Source organism: Rhodnius prolixus, unplaced genomic scaffold (assembly GCF_049639745.1).
Source record: "Rhodnius prolixus isolate KJV_2025 unplaced genomic scaffold, Rpr scaffold_10, whole genome shotgun sequence".
NCBI lineage: Eukaryota > Metazoa > Arthropoda > Insecta > Hemiptera > Reduviidae > Rhodnius > Rhodnius prolixus.
This window is the reverse complement of record NW_027411615.1, coordinates 24,614,486-24,642,012: the sequence shown is the minus strand read 5'-3', so window position 1 is coordinate 24,642,012 and position 27,527 is coordinate 24,614,486. Positions and strand designations below refer to the sequence as shown.

Sequence of the window (27,527 nt, the reverse complement as noted above, 5' to 3'; positions counted from 1 at the left end):
TAAATAACAATTAAATTTATTTGTAAAATATAGCAGTAAAATTTAACAAATTATGATTCAAATTTATTATATTCAAAGTTTATTTTTCAAAACAAGGATACTTTTTTTAAACTGTAGTTTTCTAGTGTCAAATTCTGGTCTTACAGTAAAATACAAAATTTTGGTACAATGAAAACCTAGAATTTTCAATTATATTATACCATTACTTTCTTTTGATAAAAATATAGAATTTACAATTCAAAATGCTCATTTAGGCAATAACAGTTTCTTATGAGCATCGCATTCAAATTATTTCGAGGCAGAACTGAATTGTTCACCTAATTTACAATTCTTGGTTCTTTGTAGAACAGATAAATTTGAGATAATCGAAGCTAAGTTTTTATGGGTTTATAAAAATTAGCCCGTAACTATTGCCATAATTGAAAATTAAAGACGCATCTTACTTTTATTTAAGCTAAAATTTGTAGAAAATGAAAAATACAAATTATTTTAAGAAAAACAAAGTACTCATGTAAATCTAAACCCGAAAATTATAGTTTTCTTGACTTCAGAATATTTTAAACCGGTTGGTATATAATATCGTGATTTTTGTTTTTTTCTTTTGGCTTACAAAAACGTATAAAACAAGTTTTACTTTTAATAAAAAGAAAATATTTGTACAGTTATTTATATGTATATATTTACAGAGGAATATTTTTTGGTAAAGGAATAAACCCTTTCCGTTGGCTTGAATTTCCTTTAGATCTACTTGCTGCAGCAATTTTTTTCGCCCTAAAATTGAATACACAACAAAAAAAAAAAGTGAATTTATTTTTTGAATTTAGGAGATAAAGAAAATATTGTGAATATAAACTTACGCAACAGATTTCTTTGCTGTAGCTTCCGCTATTCTAGCTCTAATAAAACAGAGAAAGTAAAAATAATTTAAATGAATAAAAAGTGGTACTGTTACTTCTCTAAATATCAGTCTGCACAACTATAATCCACTACAAATGTAGTGGTTCTTACACATAAACATTGTTTCTTTTGTCTGTAGCAAAACTTACTTCTTTTTTTTACCCAAACTTGACGAAAAAACTCGAACCAAAGTAGAAAATCCGAATTAGGTCAGAGTTAACCAAAAGGGACAAGTAACACCGAATATAATTTTATCCATCCATTACTGCAGTCCCAACCACATCTTTTTTTTAAACAAGTTTATTAATAACACAATATCATTAATTGTTTAAAATTTTGTTAAATATGAAAAAAAAAAAAAAATCGATAATCCATCTTCCAGCAATTTGAATTTCCAATAATCAGAATGAATGTTTAATACGAAAAAAAGTACTGTAATACTAACATAAGATTTTTAGGCACACAAAAACTTTTCACAACCATGGAGTAAAGTTTTTTTTTTTGCGTTAAAATGGTGCGGTAAAATTATTTCTTTCAGTTTTACTTTTAAGTTAGATATTTCCATTAATGTGTTTAGGGAAATGGTAACCCTACGGAAATCTGTTTCAATTAAGATAAGCTTTTCACAGGCGCTGTAATATATTTACCAAATTTAATATGAAAACTATTCGGTTAAGGGGCACTTCTCATTTAAGAAAATTCACTGGAACTGTGGTGACCTCTTGTTTATTTACGGTCATGCTATAGAAATTTGATAGACTCCCAGATAGAAGACAATCCTATGTGCCAAACAAAAATTAATTCTTTTTACAGAGATTTTCTCTTTTTCTTCACTACCAAAAATAATAAATGATTATACCGAAAATCCCTAGATTTTTGTTTGCTTCCCATCTTTCACAAATAAAACAATAATAATATTTAAATATTAATTCAACAATAATTATTAGCATATTTTTCCTACGGTCAATATATATAGAACTTAATTAATAATTCTAAATATATAAATGATTATAATCCTGGTAATCATATGCTAAACAAACCAATACTTTCAAATTTAAACACCTCATCCTAAATAAAGGGATTAATTAAACTTAATAAGTCAGGAAACAATTCAGTTTTTTAAGTAGTTCACTTTCACAATAAAATTGTTCAAGAGTAGTACTATTAATTGACACAAACAGTAAATGCTATTTTCTTTGCTATAGCTGTCTAAATAATTAATTTTATATCCCATCTTTGTGTGGATTTTACTTAAATAAATAACCGAATATGACTAAATAGATTAATGTCAAATAAACTTTTTAATGTAATTTTATTTATAGATGTAAAACCTGCGGAAAGTAACTTCATAACGCATTCAGCGAAAGTATACCTTGTTAAACTTTTGAGAATGTGCATTTCTTCAGACCGTAAGAAAAATATTGCAGTGAAATATTGTATACAAAAATAAATTTAATGCTTACCTTGCTGGGTTATTAGCAGTTACAGATGTACCTGAATAACTTTCATTTCTAGAAAAATAAAAGCAACAATTTCAGATGTTATTAACTTCCTCGAATAACTAACTCACATTACACATAAGCTTTACATGAAAGCGATTTACATCAATTAGAAATACAATTTATTATATGGTATCTTTTCAAAAATATTTGAAAATCAATCGAAGTTACGAAAATGATTTGACAACTCAGAACAACCAATTGAAGAAAAAGCATCTTACAATAACATCCCAGCACTAATACTCTAAGGCACCACTGATGTAAAATCCAAGACCAAATCTCTCATCCATTAAACCTCACTGCCAGTGATTCTCAGCGATGTCATCACTCAAACTCATAAGTACTTTATTTTCATAAATTTACTATTCTAACAAAACTATTTACGAGCTTTTTGTAACTGTCAACCGAAATCAACTGAACATATATCACTAATACAATTAAATGGAAATGGACTAAAAAAGTTAATCTAGGAGATATGTAATATACATATGCAAACTAATGGACATTCAATATAAGTGAACCCGGTATCCTAATAAATTCACTTGGTACGAATCAACGTTCTTCCTCAGCTTAAGAAATTACTAATACACTAGACAGTAAACTAAAACTGAAATCTAAACATCTCCCTGTTAAAGCGGTGCTGCAGGAAAAAAAGTTGACTGGGAGACGTAGGTCAGGGACTAGATGAAATAATAAAAATTGACACCATTGAGAGAACTAATTCGACTAATACAATAAATAACTTACACTACCCATCTCTAACCACACTAACCCTTACACTACTGTCCTACCGGGCAGTTTTAATCAAATACAATACATTACGTTTCCAGAATACGTATACAAAACTCTATTCTTGGTCATAAACTTCAGCTTTTTGATTATTGCAAAACTAAAAACTTCAACTGGACACAAGTCCAGTTTAGTTTTCCAGACTAAATTATATTCCATACACAGTACTGAATATAATCCAAATTCTAACACCTCCAAGCTTCAGAAGCTAGACAATATCACAAGTCGGACAGAAGACACAGAAAGAAGACGATTAGAACCAAAACTGTGACAGGATTACTACTTAATGTATACGAAATATTTTTATTACCTACATAATATTTATAAGTAGTATAATGTGAAAAACAATTTTTTTTAAACACCCACTTTTTTGCTCTTTTAGTCCTGGTATTTTTCGCTCGGAATGTTCGTTTTCTTTTTCCTTTATACGATTTAAAAGTATTCGAATTTGAAGAACCACTTGCAAAGTATGGTGATTCTGTTGTGGTGGATAGCCATCCTTTCACCACATCATCCTCTTCATCACCAGAGCCCAGCTCGTTATTTTGCGAATTTGAGCCAGATTTTTCATACATCATTACTAATAAAAGAAAAATTAACATATATTCATAATTAAGAAACTCACTAGTAAACTCCATTCTAAATGCCATTTTAAGTTACCATCTCTAACTGCTGCAAAGCCTTCAATAACATCTAACAACTGTTTGCCATATTTATCAAAATTTGCTTTGGTAACTCCAACAATGTTGAGCATTTCTTCTTCAGTTTGTGGCAGTTGTTTAGACATTGACTTCAACGCCTGAAATAAAGTGTGTCAAAAAAATTTCCTCTGTGAATTAGTTTCTAGTTTCTAGTTTGAAAAGTTGCATGTAACAGTTTTGTCAGGAGGTTACTAGCTGTTATCCAAACTTGGCAGGGGTATCTTACAAAAGGTCAAAAATGTGCCTTGTAGAGCGGTACTGAGCGGGGACTGTGCTTGAGTGAAGCTATACGAATGTGTATATATTCTGGATAACTATAATGAATAATAATTTCATAACTTAAATGTACCTCAGTGCTCATAATGGAACTGGAATTGACTCCTAATTCCAAAGCAATATCTCGAATCTTGTTCATAAGTTCTTTATAACAGTTATCATGTATATCTTTAAGTGCGCTATCTATTTTGTCTGTTTGAACATTATCATTAATCACTACATCAGCTTTTGTTCCGCCCACTTTCATTGCCAAATTTATCTGAAACAGTAAAATTAACAATTTTGTAATAATAACAATAATAATTGTTTTATCCGCATGGATACAAAAGATGGAAGTATCAGAACAGTAACTATAACAAACTAAATGATGCATGACAGTCATCATTATTATTATCATTATTAACAGTCTAACTTTAGATTTTCCCAGCGAAAATAAACCCAAAAATAGAATAGTTCCTACTGAAACAGAAATACTCTCGAAAAAACAAAACGAAAAATGAGTATTTAAATATTAAAGAAAATAGTAACTCTGAGGCTGAAAATAATTACATTAAATTAAAAATGAAGTGGAAGTGATTTTTATATTATATCTGAAATGAACAATAAAGCAAAAATAAAAAGGGAAAAGTAAGTAGAAAGGCAAGGAGCAAGGGTTGCAAGTATCAGATCAGAAATTTTATAGGTGGAAGTGAATATTCTATATCAATCTGATGAATCTCTCTCTCTGTTAAGCCCAAGGGAACTTCGAACACTATAAACTTCGAAAAATTTATTTGAAATATACAATGTTGCGTTAATTGGCGGGGGCCATAAAAAATTTTCTAACTAGTAAATTTCTTTCGAAATAAATTATTTTTTAAACCCTGCAAGTATGTTCTAATAACGGCCATTCTTCCAATTAATTTATCAGATATATTAGAAAAATTAGCAAATATTTAAACCCCAGCAATTTATGAAGTGAAGCTAAAATATGTTTAGCAGCCAGAATTGCAACTTACTCAAAACAAATTAAGAGAAATATATGCATTAGAAATATTAGTCGAGACTTTTATAGAGTAATGTATAAAAATTTAAAGTATATAAAGACATACCTTAGCCCTGCCAGAAAGTAGCAGTTCTGCTTTAGGACCAGTTTTGGTATAAGAATGAACAATTCCATCTCTTGAAGGCACTGATATCTCCAGCAAGTAATCATCTCTTATGAGTTGACGAACCAGACGTTCTACGTCTGTCCTCAACCATATTTTTCCTTTGCCATGTAATTTATGAAGTTGATGTCCTGAAATAAATAAATAAAACGTTCTTTTCTCTCGTTTTTTTTTTAAAAAAAGTAATATCTGAAGTAAATCAGAAAAGAATATTGCGCTTTTTTAATAGTATTTTCTTATTATCATTTGTATTATTATCAATTTAAGTTTTTAAATATGCATATAATAACTGATCTCTTTAACTGGACTGATTCCTGCTACATATTGTAAAATAAATAAACATTTAAAGTCAGCTGCACAATTCACCTGCACTAATAACTTTTTTAGATGAACTTCCTTTGAAAACGTCAACAAGATGTGATACGGTAAAATTATAATGATAAGACTGTCGTGAAGCATCTCCACATAATTCTTTCACTGCCTGCACAAATTCTTTAGCAATTGATGTAACATCTACAGATTTATATTCTTCCTGTAGAATTGAATAAATAATATAAATTTCGAACTTTTTTTTTTTTTAAATTATAAACAAATTATATTTCTAAGAACCTGGCATAAACAATTGTCACATGATGTGCTAACTCTATTTTTACAATTAGATCTTGAAAATCGTTCACCAAAATAATTTAATTGTATTACTCTGCGGCAATCAGTCTTATTATCAGCATAAGCTAACATTGCTTGTACATTATCTTTGTGTATTTGTTTTGTTTCTGGCGTTCCCTCAGAATCCACTGAATTGAAAAAAAAAAAAAAAAAACTATTATTTCAAAAACCAAAAATGAAATATATTAGCAAATAATTAGTAGCTTACTCTCGATTAGTTTCAAGAGACGATGAAGATCGTGGTAGCTGTAGTACAATATACAATAGGATCTTTCCCCGTCTCGGCCCGCTCTTCCAGCTTCTTGGTAGTATCCTTCAATCGACTTAGGGAGAGAATAGTGGATAACGAACCTTACATCTGGTTTATCGATACCCATGCCAAAAGCTATAGTAGCGCATACCACCTGCAATCACAAGTGGAATGTAAGTTTTTCTTTTTTTTTAAGCTAGAAACTAGTAGCACTTTTATAAATTTGGGAATGGTAAGTTTGAGAAAATAGTTCCCATTACAAACACCCTTTCAAAATACTAAAATAAAAGCGTCACATTTAACAGACGGTTAAATTATAATAACGTTATTAGTGAAAACAACACTCTATAATCTATCCATAAACAAAAATTCTTAGCAGGACTTATTAAGAAGTTCAATTTAAAAAAAAAAAAAACTGTGAAAAAGCTGAATTAGAATGAATTTTGACAACACGATTTCTTATAAGGAATTAAATATGAAATTATTCCTGCCGATTCGAACGTAATACAATCGACTCAGACTTGTACAGAAACTTTCATTTACCTTAATTTGATCTTTAATCCATTTTGTTTGGATTTCATTCCGTTTTAAATCTGCGAGACCAGCATGATAAGCTTCTCCTTTTATCTGATTCAATTTCAATTGTTTAGCTAATGAATCACAATCATTTCTTGAAAGGCAGTAAATAATGCCAGAATCCCTTGCAAATCTGATATCAATGATCAAGTAATTAAGATTAAATACACCAGCCTTTTTTAAAAATATACACTTATAATAAAAAATAATACATTTATAATATAATTAAAGTAATTATACATTCTTACTTTGTTTTTAATAATCCCAAAATTTCCAGCAAAGCTGCTTTACCAGATTTTTTGTGAACTTCATATTTAAGATTAGGACGGTCAAAACTTGATAAGAACCTGAAAAGAAGTGGAATATATATTTTTTTAAAGTAATTATTGAAACTCTAATTTCCAAACAGTTCTGTGATAATACGAACCATTTTGGAGAATGTAGATCAAGCTGTACTAAGATGTCTTTTCTGACTCGTGGTGTGGCAGTTGCTGTTAATGCCATAATGGGAACATTAGGATATTTCTTCCTCAATAATTTCAACCTCTTATAATCCGGCCTTTAAAAAAAAAAAAATTGTTTAATTTACAAATTAAAAGAGTGTAATAGATTAATGAGAAGGAAGTGAGTAAAACACTAGGTGATAAAATAAATCTTCTAGTGTGTCTACTTTTAGAGAATGCTATGTTTCAAATGTACGAGATAAAATGACGAGATAATCCTAGGACCAGATACAAACAATGAGATAAAACTGTTAAGCACTGAACTCTGATCATGAAAAGACAGTCCTCTTAGCAAATTTAAAACCCTGAAGATTCGGAGCTAGTTTTCTAAACCAAAAGCTCAAAATAGCTAAGTAATCCTCAAAGATCATTCATCTACTAACAGCAGACAAATTTTATAGAAATGAAGAGCAATCTGAAGAGCCCACTAATTTAATAAAGAAATGGTAAGTTTCAATTTAATATAAAATTTTAAGTATGAAGAAATCACCTGAAATCATGCCCCCATTGGGATACACAATGGCATTCGTCAATAACAAATCTGGATAATAGTCCTTTATCATAAAGATTCTGGAATACTCGCTCCAATCGTGAACTTGCAGCAATTTTTTCTGGTGTTACGAATAATATTTTTAAATCTATTGAAAAAATAAACATATTAATAGGAATTGACATTCTAGCAACATATCTAATAATCAAGACTTTACCAAGGTTTTTAAAGCTAATTACTTATCCGAACTATGCATATAATGTTAAAAATAACAAGTATTTGTATACTAGTACATACTCTGATATTTAAGAGTTCAAATGGCACAATAAAAACGGGTGAAGTGCCGACTGTAGAAAATTAATTGATTCTAAGCGTGAATATAATTTTAAAAAAATCTTTTTCCTAACTTGGGGAGAAAACAGAATTATAGTGATACCTGGTTCATCCCGAGTGGTATGTAACTGGCGATAGACATCACACTCTTGGGTCACCGAAATATCGCTGGTCAAACAGGCAGCCCCAATCTGAAATTTTATAAAAATCAGAGAGCCTCTTCTTTAAACCACTTTGTTATTTACCAAATTAATAGACTTAAAAGATTCCAAATGTAGGTGTTGGCGAAACCACGTCTGGTTTTGCAAAAGCCGAATATTTGGTAATGTTTTGTCGTCAACATCAGGTCATTATTACTCAGAGCTATTCATGGGCACTGCCGGCCTCCGAACTGTGATCTCTTCTTTGGAAAATGAACAGGAAAAACACCGCTGCGGTCGTACGGAAGTACATTTCTCTCCGGTGGCCTCTCTCAGGATGACCTTGTGTTTTCATCGTGAATTGCCAGTCTATTGATACAGCCGTTGATTTTCCGGGGCCTCTCGTGGTTCGCCGATGAATGTATCGTTGTCAGTGGACTTGGCTTTCAGGAAGTGGCTGTTCTGCAGAAGCTGAGGCGTTCATCATATCTTATTAAGGCAAATTACTCTTTCGCGCTTCGCGCAAATAACGTCTTCATTAGATGGACGCGCTATGGACCAGTATGGTTGTCGCAGCAACAGGAGGGTCCACAACTATTCAAAAGACTAATCTACCAGGCCTTTGTGATGAAGTCAGAAATTGTGGAAAGGGTAGTTCCCAATCACCAATGCAGACTACAACCAGTATTTGAAAATAGAGGGATTGTAAGTCGCAACAAGCCATATGTAATCTGGCAAGAAAAGACTGCCCGGGAGGTGGTTGCTAAGGGCATTACTGATCTCAATATTGTCTCTATCGAGGAGAGAAAGCAAAATTACACAGCGAAATAGTGAAGTTACGCGACATGGGGCGTTTAATGGCTGTCGAGAATATCATGACGTCGGACAGACTTCCGAAGGTTTTGTTGATAAGCAGGACGCTCACAGTGAAAAGGATTCTTTTCTAGATGTATTAGATCAGCAGAAAGAGTCCGTTATTTATGAAAATAATAATAATCGGCAGGGAAACTAGTAAGGTGCAGGTTCTGTTCAAATCCCAGCGTATTCTCTTAAGTATTGCAAATAATCACAGCATTCAATTTGTAGGGGGAAAAACTAATAACTAAATCTTAACTTACATCAAGAAGCTTCAACTTCTGGGTCTGATCAAAAATAAGAGATCTCAATGGTGAGATGACAATCGTGACTCCTCGGGTAAGTAACGCAGGGAGCTGATAACAAAGAGACTTGCCTCCACCAGTTGGCATCAATATAAAACAGTCATGATTTAATAATGCTGCATTTATAGCTTCTAACTGATTTGGACGAAACTGATGTAAGCCAAATTTCTCCTTGAATACCTGTAATGAAGAAACACAGGGTAATTCTTTAATATCCAACGGATTTAGGCTATAATCCATACAATCAAATAAAATAAGGAACTTAGAATTTTTCAGACTTTCGAAACTGTGTCAGTAAGCCACTTCCTTGTAATCAACATTTTTTCCCCTTTTTCTTATTTAATTAATTTTTACTTACTCTAAATAATTCTGCAGAGTGTTCATATTTAGTTGATTTAAATTCTGCGGAACTATCCTCCAATTCACTAGTTTGACACAAACCTTTCTGAAGATTAATTTTGTTACTGACTTTTCCTGAAAAAGAAAGCTAACAATATTAATTGCGCCAGAGGTAATAAAAATAATAATAACGTTTCAATATTCTATTCACAATAGTTTTTTTTACGTTTACGTTTAATAATTATTGAATTATTTCTGAATACAATAATTTTATATAATAACGTTTTTTTATCTAACATAAAACGAAAACCTATAAAAACTGCAGCTTACCTGGCGTACTACATGATTTGGAAGAATTCTGTATAGAATAAGCTTTTTTATTGATTAGGTCGTTTACTGAATTGTTGGTAGAATTCCTATTGAATGTTGGCAGCGAATGTTGTTCATGATTTATCAGAGAAGTTTCAGAAACAGTAGACTTAGACGAATTAGTTCTAAAAGACTGTGCTGGCGAACTTGTTTCCAAATGTATTTGAGATGTTTCAGTATTTGCAGAGGACGTACTAGGAAAAGATATCGCAGAAGTTCCAGAGGATACTGGATGGACATCAATTTTTTTCTTCACCATAAAATCATTTCTTAAAGTTTCTCCATCCAGTGTACTGCTAGTGGTATTCCAAGCTTTCGATGACTCGATACCAGTTTTTGGAATTGCCGGTGATGTAACACCATGGTTAAATTTCAAAGTACTAGTTCCTGACATTTTCGCTAACATAGGTTTCTTTATCCTGCAAATAACTGATTATTAAATATTTTGAATATAATAGCAATTATATGTGAAAATAAAATCCTGCCGCAGGATGGTTGATAATAAGTTATTTTTTAATCTGAGATGAAAATACTTTTTATCCCAATAAACATTAAATTTTAAAAAATATTTGCATGTCGACATATTAACTTCAATTAAAACCAAGCATTTCATTAAAACAATTTAGACAAAATGTTACAGAACAATGATCACCCATTTAGTTTTAAATCTTGCTATTAAACATGCCAAATGCATACTTATTTTTCATGTGAACTTTTGGCAAGTTGAAAACGAATTGTATTCGGATACAGTGAAAAAGTTTTACTGCAGTTATTTATCACAAAATTTCAACTCGACAGTAGGGAAATTAATGTTCAATTAACTATTGATTCTAGAAAGTATTGGGTTTTCTTGGGTGGAATTAGGGACGAACTTTACCAATAAAAATAGATAAATACCTAAATGATCCTACGTTTGGAGTATCGTTATCCGAATTACCAACTTCCAGAGAATCGCCTTTAGCTCCATAGGTAGGAGAGCTCAATAATTCATTAGATTTTATTTCATATTTGCTAAAAAATAAAAAAAATAAATAATTTTATGATTAATTAGAGCGTACATATAATTTAGAATCAGAATAACTGCACCAACCTTCTATTTTCTTCAAGTGACTTTTTAATTTCTTGTTTATTATTACTTTCTGGGAATTTTTCTGAGTAACCGAACTTCTTTTGTGTTTCTGACAGAGGTGTGTTTAATGTGGAAAATTCTTTCTCAGGCATTTCATCCAATATATTTGAAACAAAATCATATTCATCACTTTCATAAGATTTCCTCAGGTCTTTTACATCTGTAGTAGTTGCCTGCTGTAGATTTAAAACTTTTTGTTCTTCTAGAGACTTTTTACTAATCTTTTTCACTAAAGCTTTCCCCCTGTTAATATCTGTTCTCAGGTTGCCATGAAACTCCTCAAAGCATAAATCGTAAGTACAATCAGTAATCTTAAATAAATTTGGTTTAATTTTAGAATAGGACTTTAAAAGTTATGCAGGAAAATAAGGATAGGAAAAACAGGGATCTATAAAGAAGTTATATATACGTCCATAGATTAGTGTTTTAAATAAAATACAAATTCTTATTACCTTCAACTGATTTAATACAGAGCTGTTTCCTCTTAAACATGGTATAAGTTCTGATATTAATGGAGGAATATTAATAAATATAGAGAACGTCTTGTTGAGAACATCAGTATATAATTTTTCCAATGTTATTACTGAATTTTCAATTTCACATTTTTCCATCTGTAAAATCAATTACTTTTCTTAATGCATATTTTTCTTAGTAAAATTGTTGGTTTTTATAGAATAAATTTATATCTACAAAGGTGGACCTGAATTTGTCTGCATTATATTTATCTAAAAGGTATTGTTATCTACTTTTGTAAATTCATGAAAAGTACTAATGGCTCAGGAAAAATTATAGCCCAACTTAGGACTTACTTCTAATTCATGTTTAATCAAATGGCTCTTTTGGGTAGCAGAATATATTAGAAATTTTAGTAGATACTAATTTCAATAGATACATCTTCAATATTTACTTACAGTAGATGATAATTTTATGGTACTGGAGTAAGATTTCATACTTGTTAGCCACGTCTCAAGACATTCTGAATTGAAATTAAATCAAATTAAAGAGGATGTTTTGCTATATACAAATATTACATAATTGAAATAAATCTTTAAAAAATAAAATAAAAAATGATTGAACCACCTCTGGCCGTTTATATTGCAAATTCATTCCTAAGTAGTAAATTTATGGCAATACTTTAGTTACTTCACTTCTCTATTAGTTTAGTAAAAGTAAATTATTCCTATTCTGCAGCAGTAAAACATTTGAATATTAATCCAAACTAACAAATGTTAACTATTAAATATCCTTCTCTAATAGCTCTTTTCTTGAAAGTTAATGAATAATTTACAAATTGGCTATTGTACTACTTGATCCTAATTAAATACACCGTAAATATCACTTACCTTCATTTTCAAGATTTTCCAATGGTGAAATATCTGAAGTTCGTGATGACTGTTGAGAATGTAGTTGTGTTTTATTATTAAATGTTTTTACATCTTCATTAAGGAAGTTACTCACTAAATCCTTCGTTGAATCTCCTTTGTTTGCTTTAGTAGATTCATAAGTGTTTTTCAATGCTACCTATGTACAACAAAATTAAAAATGAATGAAAGAAAGGAACATCGTGCTTGTAGTTCTCACTTAAATGTTGGAATAATATTTTAAGGCTTCTTTCATGAAACAGCTCAGAATCTAGTTCTGAAAAAATACTGTTACAGCAGTGGTAGAAGACAAAATTCATCAACACGAAATGAAACACAATTTTTAGTTTGGAGCTGTTAAGAACATTCTAGTGGAAAAGCAAGCAATGCAAACAACTGTTATGCTGTTAAGATTTTCTAATCCAGAGAAGTTATATAGCTCTGGCATACGTGAAAGTCATCTGCTGCTTTACTAAACTCAGAAGCATTCGGATATAGCCACTCAACGGCGGACCACTCTTTTGAGGGAATTTGTTGAATCCTGTATCCTAGGTAAACTAACAGAAAAAAGAAACACTAACACTCAAATAATAAATACCTAGAAGAGCTAAAAAAAAAAAAATTAAAAAACCTAGAAGAGCTTTCCTTTTTTCACTTCATCCCTCGCCAACATATCGCAAGTTAAAATTAAACTTTTTTATTAATGTTATGTGCAATGGCTTAATGTTGTCAAGGAAGCCAAGGTCCACGCCAGGCTGTAGTGTTGTGCAGAGAGAGAGAGAGAGAGAGAGAGAGAGAGAGATTAATGTTACGAATATTTTTTTATTTTTTCCACACATTACAATTAGTTTTTGTTTTTAATATAATGCACAACTAGTGTTTTAAACTAATTTTTCATAGTCTAGTAGCCAATCCGATGAATCAGAGTATTATTTAGAATAACAACAAGCTGGCAAATACAAATGAATATAATCCTCACCCATTCTGATTCTCCTAGAACTTAGTCAACTAATACACCATAAAGCACCAAAAATGTAAATGTAGCGTTAAAAAATCACAGTTTACATTCAAAATTATAATTATACATATATAAATATTATACCTCTTCTTTTTTTTCAGGAGTTTCAGGTATAGATAATGAGCTGATATTTTGTGAATGATCTGTTTTTGTTTTAATTTTACTAAAATTGAAATCGTCATCACTGCTGATAATAATTTCATCTTCATCTAAATCATCCAAGCTCCCTGTCAAAGTAGTTGCAGCCTTTTTTGGAGATGAAGCACTTGTAGAGTTGACCTTCAAAAATCAATTCGAAAATTAGTAACTAAAGAAAAGATACTTTCTTGCAGTTAGGAATGTTAAAATATGAGGCACTTACATGTACAAGTCCTTCCAGCAAACTATCTTCTAGATTATCTATTAAAAAAAAAATGGATTAAGGTTACTTTGTTACTCTCTCTTTTTCTTTAATTCATTTTTTTAAATATTAACAAAACGATTAACAATTCTTAGATTCGTTCTTCCGAATAGTTCTGGCAGCAATTAGTTTCTTCTCTCAAAACTTGAGGGTGTTAAGTTCATAGGCCAGATAACATAAGGCCTTAAGCTATGTGTAAAAAACAAATGTTTAAGCCGTTAAATAAGTGCGATACGTCTTCTCATTCCTTTAAAGAAGGCATCTTTGGCAAGATAAAGCTTGCGGCGAGCTATTTCACCCACAACATGAAGAGAAAAAAATGTTAGGTTTCTAGGGGTCAGTTACAACGGAATACCAACATTTAGGACCTGCAGGAACAACTTTAGAGGATCATTTCCTAAAAGCTGAGAAGTAAAGGCTTTCCAAAGGTAGAAAAGTCGTGACAGTCACATGTTTAAGTATGGTGATTGGAAATCCGAAAACATTTGAATATAATCAGAGTCAGGAAAAATATTAATGTAACATTTGAGATGAAGGTTCAATCAACTGGACTTTCTCCAAAATGAAGATATATTTGTGACAGAACTTCAGAAATTATTCCATCATTTTATCAAAATTGCAAGATGTCCGATGTCATGAGGCGGTGTAGCGAAATAGTAGAATGAATTCTAAGCATAGCTTGTATTAGATTGATTAGCAAGTATTAGCACAGCTTATCACATAAACTGTTTACAAACACGTACATACTATTAGTATGCAAAAAAAAATCACTAAACTTTTTAAAATATCGACTTAGAAGATTAATAAATGCCTAGGGACTCGTTGAGAAAAATAAAAATTGTTGAATTCTACTATCGTTTTTTACATATACTTTAATTAACATTAAATAAGCTAAAATTAATCGCATAAACCTTTACTGCCTCTACTTTATCTCTCACCACATGTAAAAACGTACTTGATTGTTCACTACCACTAAGTAATTCTTCATCCTTTCCAAAACTGTTCGGAGATTCAAATGAAAATTCGTTGGAACCGACAGATTCACTGAAAACAATAAAATTAAATAAGTAAGTAACCGTTACTCATCATTAACTTAGATACTAACTTTTTCTGTGAAACTCACTTTACAGAGTTTAATGTGGTATTCGATTTCAAAAAACCTGTTAGTTGTGACTGTTTCTTCTTAACTTTAGAGACACTCAGTGACTTTCTAGAAGTTTGGAGTTTATTGTATCCTCCAAATTTTCCATTTTCCATGGTACGCGTAGAACGAAAACCTTAAAATCATACCATAAACTAACCATAACTTCATCTGTTCATATATGAAAACAACATATCAATTCTCGGAATTCTGTTGATAATAAGCAGGAATATCGCCCTAATTTACTAAATTCATTATGGTCGTTTCGACTCAACTCTAAAAGAAAAACATAAAACAGTAGGATAACCTCCCTTTAATAAAATCGGCATGCACGACATTCCCGCCGTGCACCAATGTCCTTAATTTCATTCAAACAGGATTACCTGCTTTCATGGACTAAGAACCATATCTTTTTTGGTGTTCGATGTGGTGAGGTTACAATAAATTATGATTATAAAAATGTTATTTTCCAATTTTTCGAACAATTCTTAAATTACACTTCTATTTTCAACTATTAAATTTTTATAACTTGAATGGAAATAATTCAAAATTGCTTTTAATCAAATTATTAAACAGAAAGCGCAACTTCTCCTCGAAGGTCTTCTTCCTTGGAGGCCATAACTTCCTACTTTAGCCTACCAGCTGTCCTTACCTCTGGCGGTTCGTCACGATCTCGGTAAACCACTTGAAGTCCACTTCGGCACTCCATCTTGGAAAAACTATTCTTCTTTCTTCCAAAGGTTTTGCTTCCTTCGATGAAGGTACCTAACCACTTTAATTAGCCTTAATGACTCAAACTCCTTACCAAAGATTTCTCATTATTTTTACGAATAGGAATTCTGGCCTGCGATTCTCTTTAATTGGTTCTTGTTTGCCAGAAAACTTCCTTTTACAATTTATTCGAAACTTACACCTTGCAGTGATCATCTAATTTTTCGCACGATATACACGTAAGGCTACCGGTCTTAGATAAACTTCATAGATTTGCCTGTCTAGAGGTATTTTAGTTTCACATCATTAGAACTAGAGCTCTTTAGCAAATGATGACGTAATTAGTTGTGACAAAAATCGTTTAGTTTTAGAGGGAATATTAGTTTTATTTTACCATTTCGAGTTTAAGCAGGAATTAATTAATGGAAGTCATATTTTCTATTATTTAAACCAATTTATTATAAACTTTTCCTATATAATCGTACAGACATTAAAAAATGCAAGTGCTATTAATAAGATTGACTGAGAAGCTAGAGAATTGTATTCTTGAGTTGGAGTAAGAAAAATGAAGTTTGAATATTAAGTTTGACCCTCCGTTTTTCTTCTATTATATTTAAAGGTAACCGCAATTATGCACATTTATAGTTGAAGGTTCATCAACCAACTGTGTTGAATATTCATCATATTCATAGTTGAGTTACTTTGTGATACCAATATGTGATTTATATTAGGAGAGCACAAACGATGGCAATGTAAACGCAAACGTTTGTTGCATAATCAGTTTTTAAATTATTTGATTCTATTCGTTGCTACGTTACTGTTACCAGTCTCGCACTAACGCCATGTGAATTCTTGTCTCAACTCTCATGCCTTTTTCTCTTGATTGCAAAAAGCATTTGGGACTCCTATCGCTTTTATGCTCACCGGATTTTGTTTGTACGGACGCGAGGTATTATAACGCGCGGTGTGCTTAAAAACATATTCACCATTACCAAGACCAGTGTAGTGTTCTGCAACGTCAGAACGTCATACATCTTTACACTTTCGAAACATAACCATCCAAACTCCTAAACATACATATTTCCTTAACCTACATTAACAAACGCACAGCTTCTTAAATGGCCACCATTTTTACCATTCCTTACATTTCCAGATCTTCTTTCTTACTTTTTTTTTTTAAACCCACCTCCTCAATATGTAGTAGTTACAGCTCTGAAGCCTGGGATGTTTAAATCCTACACACATCGTTTCTTTTGTTTTGCTGACCATTCCTTTGAACTGTTCTGGAGAATACAATAATAGCGATGAATCAACGCGGAAATCTCGGGTTCGAATCCAGATGCTAGCCCTTAGATTTTCTTTTCCTCAGTTACAGTTCACTGTCTGTATCTGTAATGAAAGAAACTGCCTGGAGGCCACATTGGACTGAAAAAATTCTGGCCGCTGATGACCTCAGATGTTGACGCACTTTAAAAAAAAATAGCATAAAAATCAAGAGTCGAAAAATTTGCTAAAATATGTTTAAAAAAAATAAATGAATAAGCAAAAAAAAAGAAAAGTGAAGTTAGTTGAAAATCATTCATAAAACAAAATTGTTGGCAATAGTTTAATAAAATGAACAACAAACATATCGGTTAAAGAGCTGGTATCTCTCCCCACTTAACTCATTCCCATCCAGTTAATTGTAAATTTATAAATTATTTACATCCCTTTTTGATACGTGAATGATCTTTCTTTGGTTTTTTGAAACATCTTCTGAAGTAAAGTTACAATTTCTTAGCTACGGGCTATGCTTTTACTTTTTTTTATAGTAGTCCTCACACGATTAATAGATCCAATTTTTAATATTTTGTAATATAAAATGATGAGTAAGATGAATTGAACCTAATGAGTGTGCTAAGTGTGTTACTAAGAGTTCAACCTTAAGTTTTTTAAGCCAGCAGGTGCTCCAGTAGAGCAATAATTAATTACCTTTATACTGTAAGACCACCCCCCCGAAATATTTCATTACAGTTCAAAAATTTCTACATAATTGTCCAATCTAGCAAAACTAGTTTTGTTTGGGGTGTACTTTTCTCTCTTAAATTGTGTGAGAGTTAGATAGTGGGGCTGTGGAGAGCAATTAACTGGTGAAACTTTTTGGACTTATTGATTTTATGTTAATATTAACAACCGTTAGTCAACCAACCTTCATATTAGTCACATTGAAGAGAGTTTTGGCGTTCAACCAAGATAAGTTTTGGTTAACTCTGTTAGGAACAGAGTAATGTACCACGTTTTTTAGAGAGCAAGTTTGTTGTGTTTAGCTTGCATTGTTCGTTGAGAAAAAGAACTGGGTTGGGACAGTTTTACCAAATCTAATGCTGGTTATCAATTAGAAATTTATATTAAATGAGAAAAGGCGGGATTAATTTTTTTTATTTATGTGTTGGGAAGTAAAACAAAGTATTCAATTTTATTTTTTGAACTAACTTTTGCTGAGTTTTAGACCTTTGAAAATAAAATTTAACTATACATTTTAAATTATTTATCCATTCTTCATCCTGACAATATGAATTTTAACATTTTTGATTAGTATTTCAAATTAAATACCCTGTATTTCTATAATCCTATATGTTCTATATTATGCAATGGAAATTAGATTGTCATTATTTTTTGTTTATGGCCACGAAAATAATTAAAAACCCTTGTTAAATGTTCAGTTGCATTTTCATCTAAAATAAATTATTAATCCTATATGTAAATTGATAACGTTCGTTTAAATTTTTATTTTCACTTTACCTAGAAATTTTACTTAAATAAATAGTTAATTTTACTTTAAACAGTTACTTCTTTGTAACTGGGTGATTGCCCATATTGTAAATAAATAAATTTATCTAGAAAAAAAATGAATTTCTGTCAATTCAAAACGGATTGTCTATGAAAAGGAAGGTAGAAATCGGTTTGTGAAATTGAAGCTAAATAGTCTTAATCTAATAGAAAGACTTGAAGTAATAAGATTTATGCAAGTTAGTTTTGCTACTCTTCGAAATTTTCCATATCTATTATGGTGATGAAAAAACAAATTAATTAAAACCTTTACGACTTGGTATTTGTAGATAATTCCCTTCGCTAGGGAAGGAGCTATTCACTGAACACAAGCACACTAGTGTTCTTACAACATACATAAAGTTAAAACACTAGTTTTATTTATGAGAATTACAACAGGAAAGTTTCTTATAACCTGTAATACAAGTAACAGTTTAGTAAGCTGTTATTGACACAATAATCAGCTGAACATCGTTTTAACCAACACGTTTTGGCGAACCTGATGTTTGGTACAATATAAATACTTTTTCTGTTCCATATACGATGTGTTTGGTTAAACACCAAAACTCGTCTTTAGTAATTTCTTTTCTGTTTGATGAGTTCTGATCTAAGGTATTTACTTTTGTGAAAATTGTTAAATTTAGCAACTATAGTTTTATTTCCTGTGAGTGGATGAATTAAGTACTTAACCTAAATGTTTTGCTTCCTTGTTAATACAGCAAATTAAGTTCATTATTTTTTTATGTACTAAGGTTATGACAGGGAAATTGGTTTTCATTTTTTTGTGCATTTTAATTTTGTTATAAAACCATTACTAACTTTAATTCTTAGCCATCTTTTATATTATCGAATGTTATTTGGTAATATAATTTCGTTTTATTTTAGAAAAAAATGGAAACTGAGACAGAAACATCCAGCTCTGGAGGAGCTATGGCTTCGTTAAACAGTTTATTTTCGTTTACTAGTCCTGCAGTGAAAAAACTATTAGGTTGGAAACAAGGTGACGAAGAGGAAAAATGGGCCGAACGAGCTGTTGATGCCCTAGTGAAAAAACTAAAAAAGAAAAAAGGTGCCATTGAGGACTTGGAACGAGCATTAAGCTGCCCTGGGCAGCCTAGTAACTGTGTAACTATTCCAAGAAGTTTAGATGGTAGATTGCAGGCAAGTGGGCATTTTATCTCATGCACGTTTAGTAAAATTTATTCCATTCCTTAAGCAGTATAATAAATCAGCTTTTGTAAAAGAGATATTTACTTCATACATTATACATTAGGAACAAATTATAAGAAAATAAAGTTTTATATTGATTATTTGTTAATTATATCATAATATTAAATCACTGAGGTTATTTTCGTTATTTAACAGCGCGCTGCCCGACTGTCTAGCCGTAGGAGAATGGCAGCCTAGTGTATAAATGTATGTTACCCCGATACTCCGAAAATCTATAGAGAGAGCTGTTTTGCGATTTCACAATGAGCATTATTCTCCGTGTCGCATAACAGGTTTTAGAGCTTTATGGCACTTTCTTAGGAAAGGCACTGGAAAATCATGCAAGGGGATCCTAAAGAAGGATATGCTAAGCTCTTGAAAGTACCTAGAGAGGCGCTTCTTTGAGTCAAAAAGGGCAACCCAGCCGCGTGCTGTCACCATGCCTTCTTTTTTCCTCCACCATGCCTTCTTTTTTCCTCAAGAAACCTTGCCTTGTTGGCAGCGGTAACTTTTAACGCTAGTAACTGGCGGACAGGGCGGTTTTCAATTCCTATCCACCCCAGGCTGTGCACCTTCTAATTTTCAATAAGAAGGAATCAATGCATATATACTTTCAAATTATATTATAATCAAACTGTTAAATTCAAATTATGTTATATATAATTATTATTCTAGTGTAATTTGTGCACTGCTTATAGCCCCAGTTGCGATCCCTTCTTGGTAAGTATTAAATTGATTAAAAAATTTAACCCCCATAATGGAGAAGTTTTCAAGTTTCTTCAGATAGTTAGGCGTCTCTGCGCTTATGCCAGCATATCGACAGAAGTTCATGTAGAGCCTGCAAAAGTAGTTGATACGTACAACTATTTGGAAATAGCATAACTTCAATCGAGATTTTTTCTCACGCCATTTTAAATCTAATTGTTTTACATAGGATAACGGGTACCTTCTGATTGTTAATTTCTACCAAACTTACTTGAATAAGTTGTACATTTTTATCATGGTGTGTTGCTTTTTTTTTTAGGTATCACACAGAAAGGGGCTGCCACACGTAATCTACTGTAGAGTGTGGCGATGGCCAGATTTGCAATCTCATCATGAGTTAAAACCTCTTGAGCATTGTCAGTATCCGTTCTCTGCCAAGCAAAAAGAAGTTTGCATTAATCCTTACCATTACAAGAGAGTTGAAAGCCCTGGTATGTTTAAAAAAAAAAATGAGTAGAGTATGATTTTTGTGTATAAATTTCATCAAAGAGGTTTTTACTAAATGGTGACTTGATCAAATGCTTTTCCTTTTTGTAAACAGTATTGCCTCCGGTTCTTGTTCCACGACATAGTGAATTTGCACCTGGTCATTCCCTACTTCCATTTCAACAATTAGCGGAACCTTCTATGCCACATAATGTTTCTTATAGTGGATCCGGATTTTCTGGCGGGCCCAGTTCTCCGCTTAGCAGTGTTCCAAGTCCTGCATCATCAAATCCACATAGTCCTTTCTCCTCCAATGGACTTCCTGGAAGTAAGACATTCTTATATGCGAATTCAACGTTGAGGGCTTTTAACCTTGAAAAATATTTTAATATTTTTTTTATTTGAACTAAAATTTAGATGAATCACCTCCACCAGCTTACAGTCCTCCTGAGGATAGCCAACATGCTCCATCTCCCACTACAGAAGCAACTCCCATGGATACAGCGGCTATTCCGGAGGTAGCACCCGTCTCATACCAGGTATTATATGTATTTCTGCAATATTATATTCTTAAATTGTTTCTGATCGTATATTGTAGATATTCCGAATAAAATGTAAACGTTAAAAGAATATTGTTTTGCTTAATCAGGAACCTCCTTATTGGGCCAGCATAGCATATTATGAGCTTAATTGTAGAGTTGGAGAAGTATTCCACTGTCAGTCTCACACTGTTATTGTAGATGGATTTACTAACCCAAGCAGTAATATGAATCGGTTTTGCCTTGGTCAGCTGTCAAATGTCAACAGAAATTCCACTATTGAGAATACTCGTAGACACATTGGAAAAGGTTATCTTTTATTTATCATGTACACTTTTTAAAGCATATTATTAAAAAATTAGCACCTTAGCATTTCCGGTGTTTTAGCAAAATTAAGTAATTAGATATACAGCGGCTATCATGACATTTATGTAACGGCTATTCATGTTATTTTTGACTCTCATTTCCCTTTCTATTTCTTATTGAATTTCATAAGTTTGTTTTCTATTCAAATGATTACTTGGCAATGAATGAATATTACTAATTTTAGCCACTTCCTTTCTGTAGGTGTTCATTTATACTATGTTGGAGGAGAGGTTTACGCCGAATGTCTTTCAGATAGTGCCATATTTGTTCAGTCGAGAAACTGTAACCACCATCACGGTTTTCATCCGAGTACGGTTTGCAAAATACCGTCTGGATGTTCACTGAAAATATTTAACAACCAGGAATTTGCGCAGCTACTTTCACAAAGTGTCAACCATGGATTTGAAGCAGTTTATGAGCTTACTAAAATGTGCACCATAAGGTAAAAACTTTTATTACTATCATTATGCAATATGTTATTAATTTTCTATCTTGTACGGTTCCCATCCGTGGAGGTGTGTGTAATATTACCAGATTATAAAGCTCAAAGGTTTATACACTTGTATCTGTCCCGCTATATTAAATATTATACAGTTTTAATAAGGTGGTATGCAGCTTTTCCCTAATAAATTTTGGGATTGCATTGGTGGTTCCTTGTTTGCACGATCATTAATGTGAAAGTAGCGTCACTATACTTTTCGTCTGGTAGGTCAAAATTTGGCAAGAATTTTGAGATCTGTTTTCTCTTATCCTGGTCAGTTTGCAAAGATTCACTAAAACGTTATTATATAATTACCTAATTGAAACATATTTCCGTTCAATGGCACTTGCCAGTTCCCTCAGATCAGTGATCATGTTTTTAGATTAAGGTTCTAACCATGTTTTCAAAAAACACTTTATTTTAAAGCAACGAAAATTCTGTAGAAAAAGTAAGCTAGTCAAAAACTAGGTCTTTAGACTACATACTTCACTACCACAGAGCCGATCTCTTCTTTCAAGAAACCTGCTTGAAAAAAAATATGAAAACATATTTGTTGAAAGAGTTGCTGAAATTGCTGTTAGAGGTATTCTTCAAATAAATGAACGAACTAAATGAAGAAGGATGTTTGAAAGTAACTAATGTATGAACAAGGTTATAAATTTAATAATTATTCATCTATTTTTTTAGAATGTCCTTCGTAAAAGGGTGGGGAGCTGAGTACCACCGTCAAGATGTTACATCTACACCGTGTTGGATAGAAATTCATTTACATGGACCTCTGCAGTGGCTGGATAAGGTACTAACACAAATGGGATCTCCGCATAATCCAATTTCTTCTGTTTCATAAACAGAAGAAAAGAATAACAATTTTTTTAGTAAGTAAGTTTTAAGATTTAGTTTATTTAAACAATTAATTTGTTTTTTTAATATTCAAACAAAATGAAATTTTGTCCTTATGAAATCAATATTAATACAACTTGGTGATATGATAATAAAATAAGAATTATTTAATGTACACAACAGTTCCCTGGAGAAAGAAACAAATACATAACAAGTAAATAAATTAATTTGTAAATAATACAATAAACGATAGTACAATAAAATGAACGTTAACACTGAAATTTCCTTATTTTTGTCATTGTGGGTTTTCTTATAAATTCCTTATTGGACTAATGTAGTGCGCCTTCCACTTTCCAATTGTCATTTTGTTTTTGCTTTTATGCACTCTCATCTTATCCTTTAATCTTCTTTTTGGAATTTCTTCGAGAATCCTCATCAATGATAGAGTTATTTTCAATTCTCGATTGAACATAAGGAAGTTCTGACGTTTAGTGTCGCAGTTTGTCTTAGCAACTATCAATCGTAGAATAATACTCTTACAGCTTTGCATTGCTGCTGAACATATGCTTCAGTGACTGTAAAGTTTTGTTCAGCTTGATTGCTCGAAGCATAGTTAGTCGCTGTTTTATGTCTTTTGAGTGGAAGATATTCTTTAAATATTAGGATGTGAGTTTTGGAAACAAGTTGTATTGAATTTAAATTGATCATATAAGTCTCACAAAATTTGTATTTATTCATGAAGTCGTAGTCACTATGTAAGAACATCTCTATTAAGAAAGCTACCAGAATCAATTGCCCACTTACCCATAAAAGCTCCAACATAATCTTTTTAAATTCCTCTCAGAGGTTCAACAACGAGCTCCCGTGGTGATAGTGTCATTTTGAGTTGAGCGTCTAGATTAAATGTCCTTTTTTTAACAATTCATAATTATTTAGTCAAGGACAAAATTTTCCAAGTTCTGATATGTGTATTTATCAAATTCTCATTTTCACCTGTCTCAAAATGCGCTTTAAATCTTTCGGTTATGCATCTTAACATATTCAATATGAGATAAGACTAACTCAAGTATTTTTTTTTTTTAACTTTTCACCCATTTTTACTTAAAAACCAGTGTCTAGTTGAGACGCTTCCATGGTTTTCCTCCATTGACGTTTTGCCCATAAATCAAGATCATCAGCAGATGTTCCAGTACATGCACAGCAGTTGTATGTAAAGTCTCTACAGACTTTTATCCAGAATATAGAGACCACAAAATTGATTCATTATCTAACTCGGACACGATCTTTACTCAAAGTTGTATTGTTTGAAGAGTTTTGTGTAAATAAGATCTGGCATTACATTTTGATTAGTGCAAGTCCCAAATCATCCCCAAATGTTGCTGATGCACTTATTTTAGTGTGCTTCTTTTATAAGGAATATAATAGTGGCTGCTGAAATTTTAGGTTCAATATCTGATTGTTGATTCCATGCCTTTTGATTTGTAAAATGCACAAAAATGTGTTAGTTTAGCTAATCGCCGTTAGTTTTAGCTGACCGCTTCCGTCCAGTCTGAATCCAGTTGTGCACAAACAAGTTATTGCTTTATAGGAAGAAAGTAATAACTTCAAGAGATAGTAAATAGCTCTAAGAGATAGTAAATAGTTCTAAGAAAAATCAAATAGCTCTATTATTATGAATAATTTCTTAATTGAGAAGTTAAATTTATTAGAATTCTATTTTGTACTTCATTCGGAAAAACTTCATGAATTTCAGTATATCCCTAATGATGGATTTGGCTTTCGACCGTTGTTGATTGATGATTTTGGGGAATATACCATACTTAGTATGAAGTAACAAAATTTGTTTTTGAATTTATGAACGCACCTCAGTATTCCCCAAAATCATATATCCCTAATATTTTTATCTCCGTAAAGCCTCAATCGCCTTTTCTCATTATTTCTTCTTGTTAACTTCTGCACTCTTACTCTTCCTTTTTATTTTTGATTTCTTCTGAGTTCTCTTCTGTACTTTGATCTCTTCAAAGTTCTCATGTTCTAAACCCTCAAGGGTAACTTAGTATTATTCCTTCCTATCTTTCCATCTTTCCTCATTGGGCTTTTACTAATTTAAATTGATTGGAAACTATACTTCTTTTCTTAATGTCGAAAGAAGAATTTGTAGACATTGAGCAGCATATTTATCTAAACGACTTAATAATCACAATTTGTTACACTCTTCTTTTCAGGATCCTCTAAGGCAGATTTTTGCTGTTTTATAGTTTTTTTGTTTTTTTTTAATTATTGATCTCCCATGTATAATATAAATTGGATTTTATTTGTAACTGATTTGTTTCTTCAGGAACTTTAAATGCAGCAAATTGATTCAAGTTTTCCACTTTAAAAGTGCTCAGTCTTTCAGACTCATCTCCACCATCTTCAATTAATGTAGGTGTTTTTATTTGCTAGATTCTACATGGAACAGGGACTGAGTTAATGTTATGTTTTAACTGAATTCTTAGAATATATATATATGAATATATATGAAGATAACAAAATAATGAAATTTATGCTTGTAAAAACCAATACTATTATTTTATATCTATTTATACATAACTTGTGGAGCTGCAGGACTCACTAATGTGAGCAGTATTATTAATACAACAAATAATATAAAACAGAAACTAATAAATTTTCCTTAAGTAAGTAAATTAAGAAAAAGACAGAACAAAAATAAGAATTCTTGTCAAAAAGGGTTTTAAAAAAAAAATACAATAACAAATCTAAACAAATAATTGACTTTACTTACACAAAATTACGAGTAATAAATGAAATTATAAAATTTAGTGGGATAATATTAAATTATTTTCATTTTATTTATTTCATTTTTTCATTTATGCAGTTTATATTTAATTCATTCATTCATTTATTAATTATTAATGTTATTTTTAATTTACTTTGTGCTATTTATTTATAATGAAGGATCTTGATTTGAGTATATTAATAGTAAAAAAAAAGGATTTACTTATTCTCTGTCAAATGTGGATAAAAAACCGAAAAATCTCTTATATTTAGCGTGGTAGTGGGTTCTCATTGGTTCATACATACAGAGAACAAACAAGTAGTACATAATGGATGGTCTCCAATTCACCTCGTTTGCTCATAGTGCACAGTTCATCCCAATTTATTATATTCCTAAAAATTAATCAGACTATATTAATCACAATTGCATCAAATTTATATTCTTAAAAAAAAAATGTCTACACACAAGTAATGTCTCAATTAGAAAATGTTAGTTCTGTATCTGAAAACTCTTCTCTCAAGCCCAAAACGGTAATAGATCTGTAAAGCAGTAACTAGAATTAACATCTAAATTCACATCCATACTTAAGCAATGTTTTTTAAATTTGGAAATAGGGTCAGAAATTATTTCTTGTGAATCGGATTTTATAACAGCAAGATTGCCACTCTTAGTAAATCTTTACCTTACGTTTAAGTGGCATTTTATGTCATAAAGTTATACCTCCCATCACTAAAGTTCCACAGAAAATCAATACTCATTGTTTCCAATCCAATTTTTAAACAAATGCTCTCACATAGACAACACGAAAACAACTCGGAAGAATGTGAAGAAAATTCAGGATAATAAAAAGCATCTTTATTAAACACTAATCAAATTTGAGAACAAAATTCCAATTACAACCATCAAAAAGTCTTGATAGAGCACTTGTGTGCTGTACTCCAGGGTGGTTTATAAAAACACGAGACTCTCGAAAATTTCGGCAGAATTTGAAAATTCTCGAGATAATTTTAGGTAGCCTCATTTTTTCATTTTGCTTTTACAAATATTTTTTAAATTAGATTTTTTTTTGTTTTTGAATCGTGAAAGTTTGTAAAAATTAAGTGAACAATAAAGTTAAAAAAAATTGTTAGTGATAATTTATAAATTACATTTAATAGGCAATTTTATAAAATGTACCTTATTAAGAATTATGCCGACAATTAATACAAAAAATTAGGCTCATATATTTGTAACTTGAAACAAAAGTTATAATAAATATTTTTAATAAATAATTTTATTATTATCAATAAATCAATACGTTAAAATTCAAAAGAAAGCACAATTATTTACGGAAAATTTGTAAACAAAAAAAAAACATTGCTCCATTTTTAGAAATTAATTGCCTTAAAACTGGATTAATTGCCTATAATATTATTTTT

General features: G+C 31.2%; 2 protein-coding genes across 7 annotated transcripts; one reads left to right on the top strand and one right to left on the bottom strand.

Annotated features, from left to right (window-relative positions):
* Window positions 1-15,468, bottom strand: Blm (Bloom syndrome helicase). Its single transcript, XM_074133131.1, has 27 exons — window positions 15,168-15,468; window positions 15,000-15,088; window positions 14,006-14,043; window positions 13,729-13,923; window positions 12,609-12,786; window positions 12,177-12,241; window positions 11,718-11,876; window positions 11,227-11,543; window positions 11,034-11,147; window positions 10,098-10,555; window positions 9,787-9,902; window positions 9,387-9,608; window positions 8,232-8,319; window positions 7,796-7,943; window positions 7,230-7,361; window positions 7,051-7,149; window positions 6,770-6,935; window positions 6,185-6,380; window positions 5,920-6,104; window positions 5,677-5,842; window positions 5,254-5,441; window positions 4,236-4,421; window positions 3,846-3,984; window positions 3,552-3,765; window positions 2,361-2,408; window positions 858-896; window positions 1-771 (listed from the first exon to the last, which is right to left on the bottom strand). Exons 1-27 carry the CDS (start codon window positions 15,299-15,301, stop codon window positions 681-683), a joined length of 4,170 nt encoding a protein of 1,389 aa, XP_073989232.1. The 5' UTR covers window positions 15,302-15,468; the 3' UTR covers window positions 1-680.
* On the top strand, window positions 14,978-25,807 carry Mad (mothers against decapentaplegic homolog 1). Of its 6 annotated transcripts, none has more exons than XM_074133135.1 (9): window positions 15,833-15,946; window positions 19,590-19,865; window positions 20,938-21,109; window positions 21,220-21,432; window positions 21,522-21,643; window positions 21,754-21,952; window positions 22,211-22,451; window positions 23,178-23,369; window positions 25,669-25,804. In XM_074133135.1, exons 1-8 carry the CDS (start codon window positions 15,941-15,943, stop codon window positions 23,335-23,337), a joined length of 1,389 nt encoding a protein of 462 aa, XP_073989236.1. In that variant the 5' UTR covers window positions 15,833-15,940; the 3' UTR covers window positions 23,338-23,369; window positions 25,669-25,804. The 6 variants fall into 6 exon arrangements, with proteins under 6 accessions (XP_073989239.1, XP_073989236.1, XP_073989235.1 ...); XM_074133134.1 differs by having other exon boundaries at window positions 15,834-15,946; window positions 23,178-23,365; window positions 25,669-25,807; XM_074133138.1 differs by lacking the exons at window positions 15,833-15,946; window positions 25,669-25,804 and adding an exon at window positions 14,978-15,111 and having other exon boundaries at window positions 23,178-24,476.
* Window positions 25,808-27,527: the final 1,720 nt, after the last annotated feature.

Excerpts from the sequence above, each read along its gene's own strand:
- Mad (XM_074133134.1), top strand. Across the intron at positions 19,866-20,937 it reads GTTTAGATGGTAGATTGCAG|GTATCACACAGAAAGGGGCT; the intron begins GCAAGTGGGCAT and ends TTTTTTTTTTAG. Across the intron at positions 21,953-22,210 it reads TCGTAGACACATTGGAAAAG|GTGTTCATTTATACTATGTT; the intron begins GTTATCTTTTAT and ends TCCTTTCTGTAG.
- Blm (XM_074133131.1), bottom strand. The coding sequence starts at position 15,301 with ATGGAAAATGGAAAATTTGGAGGATACAATAAACTCCAAACTTCTAGA. Across the intron at positions 14,044-14,999 it reads TAGTGGTAGTGAACAATCAA|ATAATCTAGAAGATAGTTTG; the intron begins GTACGTTTTTAC and ends TTTTTTTAATAG. Across the intron at positions 12,787-13,728 it reads CTCCTGAAAAAAAAGAAGAG|GTAGCATTGAAAAACACTTA; the intron begins GTATAATATTTA and ends TGTTGTACATAG.